The sequence below is a fragment of the Macrobrachium nipponense genome, chromosome 26 (genome assembly GCF_015104395.2).
Source record: "Macrobrachium nipponense isolate FS-2020 chromosome 26, ASM1510439v2, whole genome shotgun sequence".
Classification (NCBI taxonomy): Eukaryota; Metazoa; Arthropoda; class Malacostraca; order Decapoda; family Palaemonidae; genus Macrobrachium; species Macrobrachium nipponense.
This window is the reverse complement of record NC_087215.1, coordinates 65,969,050-65,990,775: the sequence shown is the minus strand read 5'-3', so window position 1 is coordinate 65,990,775 and position 21,726 is coordinate 65,969,050. Positions and strand designations below refer to the sequence as shown.

The 21,726-nt window shown below is 37.5% G+C and overlaps 1 protein-coding gene across 2 annotated transcripts in view; it reads right to left on the bottom strand.

Moving 5' to 3' along the window:
* Positions 1 to 891: 891 nt before the first annotated feature.
* The window catches only part of LOC135200354 (carbonic anhydrase-related protein 10-like), a 535,334-nt gene continuing 514,499 nt past the window's right edge, over positions 892 to 21,726 (bottom strand). For both annotated transcript variants that reach the window (XM_064228945.1, XM_064228943.1), the window contains one exon: positions 892 to 1,297. In XM_064228945.1, coding sequence (XP_064085015.1) covers positions 1,221 to 1,297 — 77 coding nt within the window. In that variant the 3' untranslated portion in view covers positions 892 to 1,220. The remainder of the gene's footprint in view (positions 1,298 to 21,726) is intronic.

The window sequence follows — 21,726 nt, the reverse complement described above, 5'->3', positions numbered from 1 at the left end:
AAGGACGAGGGGGAGGAGGAGGGGGTTAAGAGGAGGAGGAGGAGGAGGAGGAGGAGGAGGAGGAGGAGAATTGGTCCGCCGACGTACTATATATATATATATATATATATATATATATATATATATAATATATATATATATCTATAAATTATTATATACTAACGTCTGGATGAACCGAGCGAATGACGCCATTCCGGATTTTAGGAATCATCGGGATTTACCGGATCGGAATAGAGTCGTTATTCCCAAGGGGGATGGAGGCCATTGCAAAGTGTTTAAAGGGATGAACCCTTTAGGTGTCAAGGCTTTTACTAGAAAAAAAAGGATATAAATATATTATATATATATATATATATATATATATATATATATATATATATATATATATATATATATGTGTGTGTGTGTGTGTGTGTGTGTGTGTGTGTGTGTGTGTGTGTAAGGTTTTGTAATACTTGACTACGCAATTATTGGCGCGTTTATTTCATCAAGGTGTAATTCACACATTGATACGATTCAACCCTTTCAAGAAGACAAATTTAGATACTTTAGATTTGACTAAAAATGTATATATTTTAAAGGTAATTTTTAAGTAATTCTCAAGTAATATTGTGTAAAGTAACTTGGTGATATAATGGGGAGTTTTTATCATGTTGCAATTCACACATTGATATGATTCAAAAGAATCATATCAATTTTACAGGCAAGAGCTCGTGCCAGCACAAAGTTGACTTAATCGGAAACGAACGAAGAGGAAAAACGGAAATTAGAATTGGAGATAAATTAACTAAAAAAAAGGCATCACCTTATTTTTTTATATAAATTTTTCTTTAGATATTTTTTTGTGTGTGAAAAAAGTAACATTCACTAAAGTATAACCAGGCGATATATTCGTAGCGTTTAATGTAAAAACAACAACTACCTCTGAAAATCAATTTTGTACTCGATTCACCAAATACATTCGGTTTGTGTTATGGTTCCTTAAACACTATTGACAAGTATACCCCAGGGAAAAAATACATATGTTAGCAATTAAAAAAAAATAACTAAAAATATCATTACTAACATGAATCACTTTGCTTTATCCGTCTAAGGAGAAGATAATGCTTTTTGAATATGTAATCAAGTTCTTGGTACTTCCTGAGAAGTTTGAAGAATCCGGTACCATCCTTGCTTTTGTTGAATGCACCGTAATTTGCTTGTGAAATACAGATATGACCCTAAGCTCGATACAAGTTCCCCTTTTCGAGAAGTGTTTGCAACTCCTGCCTTTCCCTCCATGTTCTTCGACCACAATCTGGAAGAAAACGGGGTAAAATCATCAATGACGAAAGAGCCACGATATGAAGAAGGGACCTCTCCCCACTCTCACGAGTTCAAGGGTTTCTCATAAGTGAGACATGAGGGGATTTCTCTTACTAAGAGGGTTATGTTCGCCACTGGAAAATTAAAGGGGATGGCCCCATTTCAGAGGCACAGACAAAGACAATCTAATCTACGCGTCCACTACAGTATTGGAGGATATACAACTATATAAACCTTGACAAATATCAATTTATATAATTATTCAAAACACGGATGATTACTTTGTGGTGCACACTGGATTTCGATTCCATAAACTCATTCAGTCTACAAGACAAAATTGAATCCGAACTAAATGCAATTTTCTTTTGAGCTAGGCTATAAAATTTCATCCCTGACATAGCTCTTACAGTTGAACAAGAAAACTCGGATGAAATTATTCAAATGCAAAATTGTCATTCAAAATCAAAATGAGCGTAAATGACGAAAAGGACCCGACCCCATATAGTGGTGTATTTAGTACACCTGTATACTAACTATGTCACATGTTAAAGTAACAATTATTTTCCACCTTTATTATCCACTTTAGGTGCCAGCGAGGCGGCTTGTGACATAGACTGTAGAACTCATTTTAATTGGTGTAAATTAAAACACTTTTAAATAAATATATATATATGTATATATATATATATATCGTATATATATACATACATATATATTACATACACACACACACACACACACACACACATATATATATATATATATATATATATATATATATATATATATATATATATATATAATTTGTGTGAGCGTGTGTATTTGGTCCTCTGGTTACGTTAGCCTCTCTGCAGTAGGATTTATTTCGCAAAACATTCGTTTCATCCGACGATATATTGAGGACGCCGGAATATTTAACCCTATTCTTTCGTGTTTACCGAACCGGAAATTTACGTTTGAATGAATATACGCGATTCATAAATTTCGCAAACGCATAAATGATGTTCTTCTGCCTTGCTCTTCACTAAAGAAGAATTTAGGTCGCATGAATTTGGAGCATATGTTTATCCAAACCATACTATACGGAATGAGAGATGTCCTAGGGACCGAACACACACACACTTCACCAGTGCCGAAGTCCCTCCACTCTTATCAAAGGGCCTGGGGGAACCAGCAAGATGGCTACTGATGACTCAGGAAGTATATTTATCGGCATTCTCGCTTACGCGGGGAGTAAGCCAGCAAACTAATTTTTTGTTGTTCTTCTTCTTCTTTTGGAGTGTAGGAAAGGTCTGGGGAAGAGCCTAGGTTATTTATGCTTTATTCATTAGATGGAAAATGTAAAAACTAAATGTGCATGTTAAACAGTACAGAACAGTTATTTCTAATAAAATACAGCGTAGTTATTTCAATGTTCGTTGGCGAAACAAGGATCTATTCGACCGTAGATTTTAGCACGTTTTAATTACATTAGGTTAGGAATATCATGTTTACAGCTTATGTATTGGGGGTGGGGGAGGGAGGGGGGATCTTACGCGAGTCCCGAGTAAACTGCAGATCGGATCATGCCTTGTTACCCCAAGCTTTCGGGCATGAGAGGGCGAGAACTCTGAACCACAGCAGTGAGAAACCCAGGTGATACGACACAGCTATCACGACTCAAGACACTTCGTCACCATTCAGTTATCCGGTTAATCTAAAACGGTTCACCTTAACAGTTAAATTTCAGAAAAAAAAATTCCAGACACCAAGAATCTGGTTAAGTTCAGGGAGATACCTCATAACAGCATGGGTAACATAGTATATTAAGAGTTCTGTTACAAATAACATTATTTAGCATTATTTGCTTACCGTCTGTGCATACGTCATGATTAAATGGTGCAACTACGTCGCACAAACAAACAAATACACACGCCCATACTAACACACTGAGGTGGATCTCAAAATCCCTAACAGTGTAAAGATGTGATATCAAAACTACATTATACTCTTAAGGAAAAAAAACGTAATCTCACATAATCAAGGGTAAACTTATCATCTTCTACTGGGAAAGCTAAAGTTAGCTTTAAAAGAAGAATGGATTAGCTTCTTTTCTCTAACTGAAGGATGAGTAAACTTTTGCGGCTTTTATTGAAGGTTGGGTATATTTCTATTTTCAAGTAAAGGATGAGTAAGAATTTTTTTTATTTCTTACTGAAGGATTGATAAACTTTTTCTAGGTTCGGTGATGGATAGATAATTTCAGTGGTGAACTTTATTTCCTTTTTTTCCATGACGGCAGAATTTTTTCTCTACTTGAAAAATGGGTTACATTTCTCCTACCTTTTATTCAAGGATGAAAATTTTTTTACGGGGGCGGCGGGGGGGGGGGGGGGGGGTGAGGTGGGGGCGTTTATTAAACGGGTAGACTATTATTAGCTTTTATTGACGGTTGGGCCAACTATTTCCTTATATGGAATGATGGGTAATGGATGACTTTAGATTTTAACGAATGATAGGTTAACTTCTTTTAGCCTCTGTTAAAAGGCAGGTCAGTCTTTTTAGCTTTTGATCAAAAGATGAAAAAATTTTACTTTAACTTTTACTGAAGAAATGGGTAAACATTGTTATTTTTGAAAACTTGAAAAATTTTCCTCAAGCCCAAATCTTACGATGGACAAACTTCTATTTTCTTTATTCAAGGATTGACACTTTCGTAATCTTTTAATATAAGACATGGGTCACCTGGATTCATTTGGTTTTCGTAACGACAGCAGCCTTGTAGTCTTTCATTCCTCGACTTAGCAATCTGGATCATCAACAAAGCAAGAGAAAAACAATCATTCTTACCTGTAAATTCACTCGGTCTTTCGGGATCGTTTCCCCCGTGAGCTCACTTTCCTTACTGGATCGTTTCCCCCGTGAGCTCACTCTGCCTTTCTGGATCGTTTCCCTTGTGACGCCTCTCGCCTTCCAGCTCCCAAAACAAAGCGACAAAAGATCCGAGGCCAAAGCCGCCGTCCGCGTCCCGCAACGGACGCCGTGCTGCAGGGTACAGCAGTGATTAAAGAGAGCAATTTAACTGTCTTTTGTAATGGCTAATGCGACCCATCCACATGATGGCAGGTCTCAAAAGAAGGCGCTCGCAGCTTGCGAGCTCTGCAAAGCCCACTGATTTTTTTTTTCCTTTTTTTTATTTATTTATCTCATATATCACCTGCTACGCCTTCAGGCGACTCTGGGCGCGGCATTCAGCACGAATTCGTGACGACGCAAATTTACGGAAAATTCATCTACTTGTGATATTGCGAATTAGATTATTTTTAAAGGGAGCTATGAAAAGATCCCTGATTTTTTTTTTTTTTATCTCATATATACCTGCTACGCATTCGGGCGATTCTGGGCGCGGCATTCACCACGAATTCGTGACAATGAAAATTTACTAAAAAAAAAAGAAAATGTATCCATTTCTTATTTCGTAATTTTTTTTTTCTTTTAGTTTTTCTCTTTGTCTGACGTTTTGCTTCTAAATCTCAGAAGAGATCATTGTGACAGATGGAGAAAGAGGCAATATAGAGAGATATGGGTGAAAGACAACACAGTGGCATATCCGATGTCGAATACCATCTGATATCGAGTGGGGCTAATGAAAATAAAAAGAAAATTTGCGTTTACTAATTTACCGATAACGAAATACCACAGAAAAATCATCGAAAATAAAAATAAACAAGATCTTCTTCTTCTTCTTCGAAAAATAAACAAGATGTAAGTAGTACTTTCTTCGCGGTCATTCACAAAGCCTGTAACAACCCGAATGAAACAAGGCGTGATCCAACCTTCTGCTTACTCGGATTACTTGCTAAACTATCGTTAAATAGAGCGCTGTTTCACAAACGAAAATTAAAATAAATACGCTATATTTTATTGGAAATGATTGTTCTGGACTGTTTAATATGTACATTATTTAGCTTTTACATTTTCATTCTAATAAATAAATATATCATATCTATCCTATCCTAGAATTCTTATATCTTTAACCCAACGCGAAACACCTTTTTCAGACTTTTTTAGGCTTTTCCAAGGGCTTTCCTAATCCCCCCACACAAAACAAGAACAACAAGAACAACAATAACAACAACAAAATATTTTACAGGCTTACTATTCGAGTAAGCAAAAATCATCGTTACTTCTGCATGACTGAGCATCCCATGGGCAAATTAAAAAAAATATATTCATCCAATGTTATTTATTCCCCTTGGTCAGATTTTGAAATGTGGCATCTGCTGTGTCAGGTCAACACCCCTCCATTCTGGGTACCAGTGTCCCCGCTATCTAACTCAGGGGTCACCAGCTTTCGAAGCTGGAATCACAAAAATGTAGTATATAGTGTCAGAGCCTTAGAAACTATTCATATCTCATTAAGAAATCAAGAAAATTGAAGCCTATAATAAGCTTTTAAAATTGAATAAAAGCTCATCAGTGCCTCAGTGGCGTGATCGGTATGGTCTTGGCCTGCCACTTCGGTGGCCTCGAGTTCGATTCTCAGGCATTCCATTGAGGCGTTAGAGATGACTTCTGGTGATAGAAGTTCACTCTCGACGTGGTTCGGAAGTCACGTAAAGCCGTTGGTCCCGTTGCTGAATAACCGTTACTGGTTTCATGCAACGCAAAACCACCACACAAACAAAATAAAATCTAATCAAATATTGTCTCAAGTGGTACATAATCCCTCTGCTTTCAATGGATAAAAAGGTATTTATTCTATTTCTGAAAATTGATGTGATGTATCTACCAAAATTGGTTAATAAACTCTCTTTTATTATCTGCTATGTGAGCCATACTACACAAGAAGCTACTTCTTCAAACGACATAATTCGAAAGTTTTAACTTTCTAGCTACAACTTCGTCGCTTTGGTGACGTTTCTGCCCCAAAAATAATAAGTTTCATCACAGAGTAATTCTTACAAGTCCCGATTTAAAACTCACATACTCATTTTAACTTTTTTAAAACTGTCAAACGAATAAAGAAGCAGTTTTAATGTTTTCGAATGATACTTGTAACGTTCATTTATGTCAAGTTTTAAAATTTCAACTACGCCGAACCCAGCTTGCCCTCTCTATCCTACACCAAGATGGCGGCGAGGGATTCATCTCCCGTAATGCTTGTTAAATGGCTGTGTCAAACCTATAATTGTTCTTAAAAGATTGTTGGTTGTAGCACATAAGCGGCCTTCTCCTACAGGTTCTTGACACCTGGCACCACGTAATATATGCAGGGTTTAGGTGAAAATGGTTCAAGTTTGTCGGTGTTGTTTATTCTTATCTCCAAGAGGGGCGTTCCAATAATGACACATCAAGGAAAGGCGCCAAGGCGGAAACTCAGCGGCGACAGCAGAGTCTTTTAAAATCGTTCACTTTTCATTTTTGTTGACCTAGTAGTCGATTTCTACATCCCATTCGTCATCGGAAACGAAGCGCCATCCATCATACCGATTGACTCCCTTCGTTTCGTGACCCTGAATTTTCTTCAGTATTTTCTCTCTCTCTTCTTCCGGGGAAAATGGGAGTAAAGATCTTTCCCACCCACAATCCGTTTTAATGACCATCTCGTGGAACAAATATCCAGTCCTCCAGTGCTCTCTACGCCGAGCGGACTTCTTCTGCTTCATTAACACGTGCGACACACTTCCGACGTTCCGCTGGTGAGTTACCATGAGAACGCAAGAACTAGGGCTGGTTCTCGCTGCTTTGGTCGTGCTGGCGTGCCTCAGGATGTGCGCTGCTACCTCTGCTTGCCTGCAATAAAACTGTGCTATTTTTTCGCCAAGTGGTAACCCGTTCACGAGCATGCAGGGGCTGTAATTTCTTGCAATGTTGTAGTATCCACTGGCCTCATACTCGGCCAACGATATCGTCGCTGGTATGGTTCTGCGTCGCTCGAAAAGGCCTGGTTCGATGTGGATGGGGTGAGTGTTCAAGATGCCCGCTCCACAAGCAATAGCCCGTGCCGTTTGGACGCAACGAATAGCTGGCGAGCAGTAAATGGCACACGGGATGAATCCTTGCTTGAGCATGTTCCGCCCGATAATGGCCGCTTTTGCAATTCCACGAATGGTCAGGGGGGAGTCGCGAAGATAATCGTCCATTCGAATCCGCTGGGGCAGGGCACCCGGGTCGCAACCTTCATAATACTTGAGGACCTTTTTCAGACTCCATTTATAGCGACAACACTTGAAATCGAGTCGATCAGCATGGCGAATCACGACGAACTTCCTCACGATTATTTTTGGCGGGGCAGCAACGGACTTCTTCTTGATGATTTTAGCCTCTAAAACTGCTTCTCCGGGTTCCATCGTCTCCGCTGTTTCCCCTTGTTTACTGCTTTCCCCTTCTGCTCCCTGCAGCTTCTCACAACAGTCACCTCTTTGTCGAGGAAGGTGCGAAAGGGAGTCGGGCAACGCTCGTATCTCAGAACGAAGGACTTCGTTCTTCGTCTTCTCAGCCTCAAGAACACGTTCCAGATTTGCGGTGTCTCTGTCCTTATCTGATAACACTTCTTTCAATTTCGCGTTTTCGCCGGCCAGGTCATCGTTCTTATCTCTCGGGGCTTCGTTCTCCGCTTGTTGACGCTCTTGTTTGTTCTTCTCTTCTTCTTCCTCTTCTTCTTCTTCTTCTTCTTCTTCGCGAGCTACGCTCAGTGGGACCATCTCTAGTTCTCTACTATTTTCAATGTGGGCCGTCAAGTTCCTGCTCTCGAGTTTCATAGTCTCTAATTCTGCCCTGACCGTTGCTTTGTCGTGCCGATCGGCCGACACCTGGCGTTCCTTTTGGCCCGGGGAGTCAGTCAGTTCCTCGACCTCCCTCTTCTCGTTCAGGTATTTCAAATATAATAATAATGGGAGTCCACCTTGAACGAATCCTCACAAAGTTTACAAGCCCATACAGTCCAGTACCTTGGACCCCACCGAAAATAAACACTGGTCCAATGATGAAGACCAGCAGCAAAAGACAGGTAAACACTGGTCCCATAATGAAGATCACCAGCAAAAGACAGGGTAAGTTATTCATCGTTGTTACTGCTACTCTCACACACAGGAGTATTAGGAAGATTTTTTTTTTCGGGCTTCTATTTAAGCGTAGACAATACAATATTTGATCAATTTCTCAAACTGGATTTATCTTCTAGGTTTTAATACTTTTTTTATCTATTAATCTAATAGATTTTTTCTTTTTTTATAATTGGGATCTCTTTTTTTTCCGCTTTTCACTTTACGTCCTCTTAATCTTTTTAATGAACACCATAATATTCTTTGGAAGTCTTAATTTCTAATCTACGGACCCTGTGTTCTTGTTCCTTATCAATAGGTTTCATGTACTGAATAATTCTTATATTTATATATATATTTTATATATTTATAGTTATCTAATATAATATATAATATTTAACTATATATTAATACTTATATATTATAGATATATATATATATATATACGTACACAACAATATAATATACATACATACATATTTAAATATATATTATTAATATATATATATATATATATATTATATATAAATATAATATGTATATATATATATATAATATACATACCATATATCTATATAGATATATATAATATATTATAATAAAACTTAATATATATATATATCTCTATATTTCCTATATATATCTACATTCTATCTATATATATATAATATATCTACGTACCATTACATTATATAATATACATACATACATATATCTAAATATCTATATATATATCTCTATATAATATCTAATATATTATATATATATATGTACCATACATAGATTATTACAACTTATCATAGATATATTATATATATATATATATATATTCAGATTATAATATAACATAGTATACCTTATATTATTATATATATATATATATATATATATTCATATATTATAGCATATATATAAATATATATATATATATATATATCTATATATAGTATATATATTCATATATAATATACATCTATATATATATCTATATATATATACATAATATATTATATATATATATATATATATAGTATATATTATATATATATATATTATTAATATATTCAGATATAACATTACATATATATAAATATATATATATATATATATATATATATATATCTATATATATATATATATATATATATATAATATATATATGTATATTCATATATAATATAACATATATATATATATATATTCATATATAATATACATATATATATATATATATATATATATATATATATATATATATATATATATATATATATATATATATATATATATATATATATATATATATATAAAAGCCGTTTTCACATTGCAGAGGTGGCTTTGTTCCTTATGGAATATGTTTCATCTACTGAAATATTATATATATATATATCATATATATAATATATATATATATATATTATATATATATATATATATATATATATATATATATATATATAATATATATATATGGTTGTCTTTTCATACGTAACAAATTTTTTGCTTCATAATTTTTTGGTTTTTGGGGTGCACAGAAGTTTTATTCACTCACAATCTTGTCTCGCAAAGTTAATTCTGATAGACAATGCATGACGACTTGTATTAAAATATAACCATTACCATTTCATAATGTAGGTCCGAGTTCATAGGTTCATAGGTGGCCTCTTATTCCCTTCAAAACCATGCCACGCACCGAGCAAGGGACCGTGCTGGTATAAGGCTAGCTAGCTTAATGTAAACAAACCAGTAACATTTTATGCCCAAATAACAGCACATAAAAAGGGATTACTGTATTTTCTTGTACTGATTATCTATAACATATACTAGTTTGTAAGAAAAAACTGAAATTACTGTGAAAGAAACTGGGAAAGGGGAAACGCGAGAGAGAGAGAGAGAGAGAGAGAGAGAGAGAGAGAGAGAGAGAGAGAGAGAGAGAGAGATGCTGCTCAATACGACAATGCATCACGCAGATAAGACTGACCCACGGAAGTAAATTTCTTCAAGTTTCTTCCGTGTCAAGGTCTGGGTCTGAGAGACACCACCGCCCCTCTCCCCTCTCCCCCTACCCCTTCCCATGGCGCTAACGCATGATATAAAGTGGGAAAAGGTGAATGAATGGCTCAAGTTGTAAGTCTGTCTGTCAAAGACCGATTTATGAAGGGATAATCAACGTGGGGGGGAAAAGTTCATGATTTAGTCTTCAAGTTCGCGAGGAGGTTCACTCGAGAACTCTGGGAAATGGCTAGTGGGAGACGGATGGAATCGGTATTTATAATTTGGCATATAACTAAGGAAGGAGCGAGGGGAAAAATATATAATTATAATTTTGGCATATGACTAAGAGAGAAGGGAGGAAAAAAAAAAAATTTTATTTAATTTTTTATTTGGTGGCATATGGAACTAAGGAGGAGGAAGCGAGGGTGAAAAAAATATTTATAAAATTCGGGCATTATGAGTAAAGGAAGGAAGGCCGCAGAAAAATATTTATTATATTGGCATATGACTTAGAGATGAGCGAGGAAAAATATTTATAATTTTGGCATATAACTAAGGAAGGAGCGAGGGGAAAAATATATATATAATTTTGGCATATGACTAAGAGAGGAGCGAGGGAAGAATATATTTATAATTTTGGCATATGACTAAAGAAGGAGCACAGAAAAATATTTATTATATTGGCATATGAATTAGAGAGGAGCAAGGAAAAATATTTATAGTTTTGGCATATGACTAAGGAAGGAGCGAGTGGAAAAAATATTTATGATTTCGGCATATGATAAGAGAGAAGCGAGGAAAAAGATATTTATAATTTTGACATATGACTAAGAGAGATTTTAGGAGTGTTTTTGTTTTCCGTCTCAAATATGACCGCTGCATTCTTCTGTTATTAGAAGAAATAATGTCCTAATTGTTAATATAAATAGGTACTTTTATAAACCCCTGGCAGACATTTACACATCGATATCGTTCTAAAAGGTAGGATCACCTATTTACCAAAGGGCAACCTTCTTTTGCACATTGAAGAACCGAATTCCATCTGATTCCTATTCTCGCATTAAAATATTGATACCCTGTAATTACTGATTCTGTGTATAATACATCGCTGTCTCTTTCAAACACTGGAACCCGATTTCCTGGGTATTTTGGTGGGGGAGGGGGGGGGGGGGGTGGGGGGGGGGGGGGGGGGGGCAGCTACTCTAAGGGCACTTCCAAAGTTAAGTATGTTAACTTAAACGAGCTGACTAACAGCTCTCCTAGGGTGCCCGAAGGCTTGATATTTTCACGTTTGCTAAGGAACCAATTGGTCACCTAGCAACGGGACCTACAGCTTATTGTGGGATCCGAACAACACTATATCGAGAAATTAATTTCTATCACCAGAAATAAATCCCTCTGATTCTGCGTTGGCCGAGCCGGGATTCGAACTTCGGACCACCGGATTGGGAGCCAAGCGCGAAAACCACTCTTCCAGCGAGGAACTAGGGCACTTGCTAATCTTCTCGAATCACAGACGACTCAAGGAAGTGTATGGCACAGTACTGCATGAAATTACCGATGGAATTTATTTTTGAAAAAGAAATGGCGGGGCGGGGGGGGGGGGAGGCGAATTATATTATTTATGTTATAATTCAATTCATTTCACATCGAAGGAAAATCTGATGAACATGACAAAAATAGGCGACTGTATGAAATACTACAGCAAATTTGCAAATAATAACTTAAACCCCAAAGGAGGTACGTGAAAGATAATAAAGCCCAAGTGGATTAGCAAACGATAATATAAGTGATAATTACAGGTTAAAAGATTTATTACGAATTCACTCCTTCTCACAGACCGCAAATAGAGTGGCGCGAAATAAAGCTCTTTATTTGAAAAGGTTCGGACTACTGAGTATATAAATATCACGTTACAAAATACAAAATTTCGAGGATCAACCTTAACAGATTTTGAGTAAAAACAAATCTTTGCTTAAAGATAAAGCTGACGTAATCAATCATTACGTTTTATTTAAGTCAGTATGATGTGCATGAGTAATTGTATTCAGTTATTGCTATCTAACTCGTCCCCACTTATATATCGGTCTTAGAATAGTTTCCGAGATTGGTTGAAGTAAAATAACGTGGACAAGAAAAAGAAATTAAGAAATAAACGTTGAACCATAAAATCAAAATTATTATTATTAATAATAATTAAGGGTAAACACTTTAGAAAAAAACAAATAGATAGAGGAAAAGAATAAAATGAATAGCCAAATAATATAAATAAGACATTCAAATAGCAGTTAAAGAGTAACTCAACGAAAATACATTGACACACCAAGTTTGAACTTTCGACTTGCCAACGATTCAACAGGATTAGAGAGAGATCACAGCACAATTCGGTTAAACCAGGAATCAATCTTCTCCAAAGTTGTGTGATACTGAATTTGAGAGATAAAAGGCACGCCTGGAATTAAATACACATGCAGTACTTACTGCATGGTGGATGTGAGAGTCTGGGTTAATTTGAATACAACTTTTACAACAAGCGTAATGACCTAATTGAAGGACGGTGCCAGACACTAATACCAAGATCGTGGGAGAAAAAGATTTAAATATAACTCAAGGGTCAAAATGGGGTTCTCTTCAAACGAGGCCAAACGGAACGAACAGCAGTCACGACCAATTATGCAAATTTAATGACCAGAATCTAAGGATTTCTGTAGGACACTGGAAACATTTGCAAAAGACAAAATTGCAAACTAGGAAACAGATGGTGCCTGTCGCCATAAACGTCTAGGCCTTTTAACTGACTTACAGTGACATACGAATACATGACAACCACCAACGCGCGTCATGACATACTTATGTTTGTTTGTTTGTTTGTTTGTTTGTTTGGTGTTTTGACGTTGCATGGAACCAGTAACGGTCATTCAGCAACGGGACCAGCAACGGCTTGACCCGACTTCCGAACCACGTCGAGAGTGAACCTCTATCACCAGAAATACTACGCATCTCTGACCCATCAGTGGAATGCCCGAGTAATCGAATCCGCAGCCACCGAGGTGGCAAACCAAGACCATACTGACCACGCCACTGAGACGCTGACATGCTTATGAAAATATAGCACACGTCTTTCGGAGTGATAGTAGTCTGCTCATCCAACGTGCCAATGCTACCCTGCACAGCTACCCTGAAACAAAACGCGAGTGCGCAAAATACGGGCGGTAATGCCCCTATCAACTTATTAGCCGTAAAACCAAGTGTAATGAATGTTATCACTCTGGATTTACAAGAATTGCCGGGATTTATTCGAGCGGATCAAAGTCTTAATGCCTATGAGGATTACAGTCATTACAGAGCATTATAACATTAAACCCCTCTGTAATTTAGACTCTCTGTGTGGCATTAAAAAAACTAGAAACGTTATCAAAAATATAGGGTGGGGAGTTATCCTGTGGTATATACATAGGTTATACGAGTGTATATGTATGTTTTTACCAAACTCCTTTCCGCTTACTCGGGGAGTAAGCCCACAAACTGCTTTGTTGTTGCTGTTCTTCTTCTTCTTCTTCTTCTTCTTCTTTCTGTTGTTGTTCTTGTTGGGGGTAGGTAAGCCCTATGGAAAAGCCAAACAAAGTCTGAATGAAGTGTTTCTCTTTAAGTCAAAGATAGAGGAACTTTAGGATTGGATGTTTATGATTTATATATTGGAATTAAAATTTTAAAAATAAATAATGGTTTAAAGCTAAGGACTGCATTTCGGTGGACTAACTTCCACCCTTATCAAGTAGTGAATGCTTGATAAGGGTGGAAGTTAGTCCACCGAAATTAGTCCTTAGCTTTAAGCCAGAGTGTTTTAAATTGGCCTTTTATACTTGAGACGTATCCTGTTTTAACAGAAGAATTTATTCACAAATATATATATATATATATATATATATATATATATATATAGATATATATATATATATATATATATATATATATTATATATATATATATATATATATATATAGAGAGAGAAGGAGGCAGTATTCATGCATCTCTATTTTTTTCATACACTTTTATTCTTTATTTTTTCCATTCCCCGACAAAGGTGTTTACTGTTCTGTCATTGACCTACACCCAACACGGAAGCCACCCGTGTTTACCATAAATCATCAAGTTATCTTGCAAATCGCGGCACACAACTGCGCTAAAGTTTTTTTTTTTTTTTTGTAGGGGGGGGGGCGCATGAGCTTTTTCGTTTTGCCAGAGCTGGTGGCACTGTGCCAACAAGTTTGACAATTTGTTAACCAGTTTCGAGGATACGCATCGCTGCACGTGGCATAAAAAGAGAGAGAGAGAGAAATAAAAAAAGAGAAATAAAAGAGCACACCAGCAGCCTCCAGGATTGATCGGTTTTATTTTAACACTCTGCCAAAAAATAAATAAATAAATAAAAAAAATAAAAACGACATAAAGGGAAGCGTGTCCCATCTAGTAACCAGCCATCGGATGTTACACGTCGTAAGTAGGAGAATTAAGGGACAAATATAGAATAATAATAATAATAATAATAATAATAATAATAATAATAATAATAATAATAATAATAATAATAATAATAATAATAATAATAAAGTACTGTACATTTTCAGGGCCGTGGCTAATTGATTTTCGTCGATAATATTTCACCAAGCATCGGATATGGATCGTCTTTTGGAAATAGCTATTTGAAGCCACAGCCCAATTGGTAAAAATATGTAGTGATGTCTACGAAATTTAAAGAGATACTAAAGGCCCTCCTACTCACTGATACTGAAGAATGACGTACTTTATGAATGAAGACTCAGATGGTAGTAGTAGTAGCAGTACAGTAGTGTATGGAATTTTTATATTGCTTCATACACGTCAACTCTTCAAGTAGAGTACAATACGGCAATGGGAATCAAATGAGAATATTAATTGTGCAATACAGTTCCATGGCGCAATTCACGTTTTCTTTAACTTGGAATGTGCACCAAGCCTTAACACTCTGTGAAAACTATTGTTACCCTGGAGTTTCAAGGATACGTCAAGTATCGTTCAGATACCCATGAAATTCGCCACGCAGTCGTACCCGGGGGGGGGGGGGGTGGGGAAAGAAGAGCAGTATTTATTCAATGACTAAAAGTGCATTCTATAACGTACTTTGATTTTTCCTATGCGCACGGCCAGCCATGTAAAGTATCGATATTGATATTATTAATCATAATGATAATAATAACATTAATTAGTAAGGAAAAACTCCCTATCGCGAAGATGAACTGAAGATGAACCCAGGGAAGGGTTCGAAAGGTTTTTGTAAAGTTTTAAGAATTATACACGGACTCTTAACACTTTTGATTATTGTGGACCCTTTAGAACAATAACATTAATATCCATCACAGTTATTCTTGTTATTAATACGTAGGCGGTGTTTACTATTATCGCAAGGTTACCTGGTATGTCAGGTCAAAATATCTTTCCAAACACCTGTAAATGATCTTGTTTTCATTTCAATATGATTGTATTTTACCAGTTCCAAATGTTTTGTATAACTGATAGGCAAAGGGTAAATAGAAATTGCGTTATAATTGCTATGTTTTCTTATAGTTAACGTAAAATTGTACGATGAAAACAGTAATATTGCCATATGTATATTTACCAAATTCCTTAGCTATAATATTGTCATATGCACATGTGCCAAATTCTTATTCATTACCCATGGTATTACCTATGGAAACCTAAATATTATCATCATTCTTAACAATGATTTGCCTGGCATTTCCTTCAATACTTATTGTACAAGAGGGTCAAATCTATGTGTTTCTGCGATCATGATCACACTACTAGGAACCCTGCTATTACGTCTGATGTCATAGTTTACGTCACAACTAGCCTCTCTCGGGGTGCTTACTAAAATTAGCTAAGTTTCACTTTAAAATTCTTCGATTTACTCTGATAAGTGCCTTAATGATCAATATTAGACATCGCTGCATATTTTTGTCAACTAGGCCGTGGCTTCAAATAGCGATATATTCATTAGATATTATATAAACTGCAAACGTTATGTACATCTAAACCAGATAAAAAAAAAGTCTAGTATCCAAAAAGAGTTCAGCAACAAACACACAAAGAACGCTGAGGAAAGAATGCACTATTTCCCGTTGCAGAAAACAAGGAGTCCAGCGTTATATCAACAACATAATTGAATTACACCTGCCTGAGAAATGAACGCACTGTCCTTTTCCGTTGCAATTTCTTCGGTCGGAGACTGAACACCTTCTGGTTACCTTCTCCTTTTCTGAGGATGTTGATGGGAACAATTTCTCCAATTAAAATGTTCAGTTTTGGCGAGGAGGAAAAATGGTATTTGTATTCTTCCAAAATACCTGAGGCAACAGGGAATAGAGAGAGAGATACGTTGTGTGCCATTTCTTTCGTGAGAACTTGTATATGTCTGGCAGTATAATTGTATAATTAATTGCATGATACTGAGTCTTGGGTTTTTCCCATCAGGTTTATAGTTTTATGTCATACTTCGACTTTCAACACCCACAGTTGCTTAAAACTGAATAAGAGTTATATGCATAATTTAGTTTGTGTTTGGGGGTTAGGATGGGGGAGGGGATGATAACGCTTGGAACTGGAATGTAAAATTTAGGCCAAAGGCCAAGCACTGAGACCTATGAGGTCATTAAGCCCTGAGAAGAAAATTGAAAGGAAGGTAGGTTTGAAAGGTGTAACAGGAGGAAGGCCTCGCAGTTGCACAGCGCAATTATTATTGTTATTTGGAAAAAAAGAGATTACGAACGGAGATACAGTAAAACAATTGAAAGGGATTGCAGCTAGGGGTCGAAGGGACGCTGCAAAGAACCTTAAACAATGCCTACAGTCCACCGTGCGAGGTACACTGGTGACACTACCCCCGCACAGAGTTGAATCTTGGAGCGTTGTAATGAATCTTCCTTTTTGGAGAGAGCGTACACATTTAACATAAGTTACAGACATCGTAAAAACTTCTGTGCAACGAGAAATCCCTAAATACAAACTTAGGAGCCTTAATGGCCAAAGTATATATGATAAAACCAACGGCTTTCCTTTTGGAAAACGAAAGGGAAGGCAAGAGAAAGTCGAAGAAAGAGAAAGGTGTAACTGATACGCTGTCCATGCGTTGTTGTTTTTTTAGCCACAAGCACATACACACACACACACAAATGGCCGCTTTCGGCTGGGTGTCTGCCAGGTGTTTTTAATTGCTCCTCGGACGAAGTGGCGATGTGGATCGCCCGAAGGGCGGTTTTCCATTTGGTGGTTATTCCCCAACATCCCCCCACCCCCCACCACAAAAAAAAATAAAAAAAACTCTCTAATGAAACTTACTAAGCCATCCGAAGACGTAGCAGGAGCAATTGATCGCATGCCAGCGGCGCTTCTCAGACGTCCAAACTGCCCGAAATACTAACAGTGATGGCGCGGTTACGATCGTGCAACATTTTCCCACCTTCTTTTTCCCTCCGGTATCGAAACGATCGTTTCATTTCTCCGAGTCATGTTTCGTGAATCATTTCGTTCCTGGCTTCGCCTGGTTCCTTTTTCCTGCTGTGTGTGTGTGTTACGCTGGCCTAGACACTGCATTTTGTTTTCGTTGTAAGCCGAAGAAGGTTATTTCGTTGTTATTTCTTCCTTTCTTCCTTCTCTTTCCTGCGCAGGAATAATTGTCAGTTTTTTTGTTTTTTGTTTTGGTTTTATTGTCGCTTTTCTATTCCCGTTGTTTCTTTCTGTCAATTCATTTTTTTTTGTTAGATGCAACCCTCAGAAGTATGAATTTATCTCATTCGATAACTCGCGAAGGTTCAAGTTAAAACCATCAAAGTATTAATAAACTAGGTCTCTCTCTCTCTCTCTCTCTCTCTCTCTCTCTCTCTCTCTCTCTCTCTCTCTCTCTCTCTGCTACGTAAACGTTTTCGTTAATTCATTTCAAAAAGTCATCTAACATCAAACTGCATAAACACCACAATCAGTACAATGCGAAATGATTCTTTACATCGGAGGCGAGAGACATAGTTTAACCCAGTCTAGTATTTCTAGAAGACCATGATTTTGTTGCTGAAATAATTAATGTTGAGAAAATTATAAAGCAATAATCAAAACATCATTTAAATGTGATTTTATGCTATTTCAAAAAATAAATCTTATAAGGGACGAAATCTAAAGAAGTAAGGTTTTATCTACCGAAAGAAATTTTATTTTATCTTCAATACGTTTGGAGATATGAGCATTGGAATAGAGTTGGGGTGGGGCCCAGAAAAGAACCCCTTTCCTGTAGCAACTTCCCTTTGCTCTTAATAAACCGGGTAAGCTAGATCAGTATCTTCTGTGGACCTAAATAAGGCTTTAAGATCTTTTCATATTGTGTATTCAATCACATCATCTTCCTGTGCAATTGAAATGATGAATTCATTATCAAAATGCTTATTTTGAAAATGAAATGTAAATTAACATTTCGTATTCTAATCCTATAAAAGAGTTCATGTAATTCACAATTTCGTAGAATTTCAAAATAAATTACAGACGCTAAAACAAGAGAGTAATACCTCTGCATCCCCCCCCCCCCACCCCCACCCCCCCAACAAAAAAGAGCATTGAATAAAACATTTTATAAACGGAAGGAAAATATAATTTGATATATATGGGAACTCGTGTTCTACTTGGTTAATGACATTCGTTTTATTAGTGAGAAGGATCGGAATCGTGCAAGGGGGGGCGGGGGCGGGGACGGGAGTGTCTTTAGGATTTTAGCGCGGGTCAGCCCTAGGAGAGCTGTTAATCAGCTCAGTGGTCTGGTTAAACTAAGATATACTTATCAGCGGTCTGGTAAGACTAAGATATACTTAATTAGTCCTTTTGTGTTATGTAATTTACATCTTTTAAGAGATCTCCAGATCTCCCATTTTCAAAATGTTTTTCCTGTGTTAGAAATACATTACCTTGCGTTATCGCTTCTTGCTTTGCAAACTAAGTGGATGGTGAATGGTGATTTTATCCAATTTAATTGCTGTAAGCAAAATTGCTTTGGCAACGCAGTTACGGGTCCTTCTGTTTGTTGTTTGTTTGGATGGTTTCTGTTGCATGGACCCAGTGGTTATTCAGCAACGGGACCAACGGCTTTACGTGACTTCCGAACCACGCCGAGAGTGAACTTCAGTCACCAGAAATACACATCTCTAACACCTCTATGGGAATGCCCGAGAATCGAACTCGTGGCCACCGAGCTAGCAGGCCAAGACCATAACGATCACGCCACTTAGGCGCTACAATACGTTAATATCAAGGCTGTCCTGTGTACCTCAAAGATGTTATATATCCAGTCTTTTCCAAATCGTTTGGTTTTATTTATAAGATCGGTATGGAATACTGGCATCGTGTGATTTCTCTCTGCGGACCCCAAACCAGCGTCCAGTTCAGAGTTGCTTGACTACAAGGTGTTTTCTTCTGCCCTTTACTGGAGCTCTCTCCTAACCCCACCACTTCCCCCTAAGCCTTTCCTACAACTTTGGCACAAGTCAAGACAGGGACACTTCCTTCCTTAACGTGACTCAAGGTAAAGCATCCTACCTGACCCGCCCTCTGTTACACTAACTGCTCATCTGAAGTTTCTGTAGACAATGCCATGTCCTTGAAAGAATCGAATAATTGTCATTTTCAAGGATGACTTATCCTATTGAAGTAAGGACAAGGGTTATACATACCCGCTGGTGATACATATTCCTGGTAAAAGGTATGTTGCTACTTTGCACAAGAACGGGCTTTAGAAATACACTCGGGAACTATACTTACTGAGTAACCATTCTAGCATATTTCCGAAATTCTGTCAAAATGACGTCCAACATATATAAAGAGGTTTTATAGATCGTAGACCAACAAGGAAGACGCAACGCACATTAAATTGAAGAGCGATTGTTAACTAGTATGTATCTAAGATATCTGCAAATCGGAGACCATTCCACGACAAATAATATAAATATGAGGGAACCTGATTCTTCTTTCTCACATAACAGTACTCCATCACTTGTGACAACCAACGAAAATGAAATACTAGAATCCAGCCACTAATTTCCCTCACCTGATCAAACAGGTGTCTTCATTAAGTTTACCTGCTACTCACGCTGGTATATAGTAATGCAGCCACGGGGGAAGGGGGGAGGGGTCTCTGTAACCGCCCTGAGGGACCAATTAAGGGTGGAACAAACAGGGGATGGGACGAGGAGGCGCTTTGGCAAGGACTATTCATCAAGTTATGTATGAGGGAAAAGTGGATGGAAGCCTCAGTCAGTCCCACCAGGGCAATAATCAAGACTGGAGTTCTCCCCTGAGGTCGAGTTTTGTTGTTTCGTCAGAGGGATTGATTCTGTATTTGGACAGAGAGAGAGAGAGAGAGAGAGAGAGAGAGAGAGAGAGAGAGAGAGAGAGAGAGAGAGAGAGAGAGAGAGATTACCAGGGCCTCCAAGAGAGATTAGGCTATCAGGAAGAGATTAAGGCTGGCTGTGGGGGGACCTACAGATAACACTAGAAATTATTGGGGAGACTGGAATAAAAAGAATTCCGGCCGGGAATGAAAGCCTTCGAAGGGAAATCGGGATACTTACAGTGCAGGACAGGAGACGAACGTCACTGACTACCGAGAGACGAGGAAATTAATAAGAGAAAATGCTGCGAATTTAACAACACTAACGAATGAAAGTATTTGGCGAAGGAAAACGCACCGTATCCCCCACGAATAGATTTTAGCTGCAGTACATATATTTGTATTGGAAGTGGCTGAAGGATTCGTTTTGAATTAGAACCGTCTTCTCAACATCGTTATTCTTACAAATATAATTACTACTTTTACCAAATGTTTTACCATTCACATTAGCTGCTAACGATGCCTCAGTTGTTTGAGTCTGCCCCCATAACCATCCGATCACATGACATCTGTTACGGTAAATATGTGAAATCCGGGGATTTCGGGGATTTCAAGAAATCCCTAGGGATTGTGTGAAATGAGCTGCAATGTTTTACTGTGTTGGGAATAGCCCCCGGGGAGTTAAAACTAAGTACCCTGGGGGTTAAAACTAGTTCCCGGGAGTTAAAACGGTCCCAATGGGGAGTTAAACTAGTCCTGGGAGTTTTAAACTAGTCCCTCGGGTAAACTAGTCCCTGGGGAAAGTACACTAGTTCCCTGGGCCGGGGTTAAACTGTCCCTGGGAGTTAAACTAGTCCCTCGGGGGTTAAACACTAAGTCCCTGGGAGTTTAAAAATAAAGTCCCCGGGGGGTTTAAAAAAACTAGCCCTGGGAGGTTAAAACTAGTCCCGGGGGTTAAACTTAGTCCCCTGGGGGTGTTTTAAACTAGTCCCTGGGAGTTTT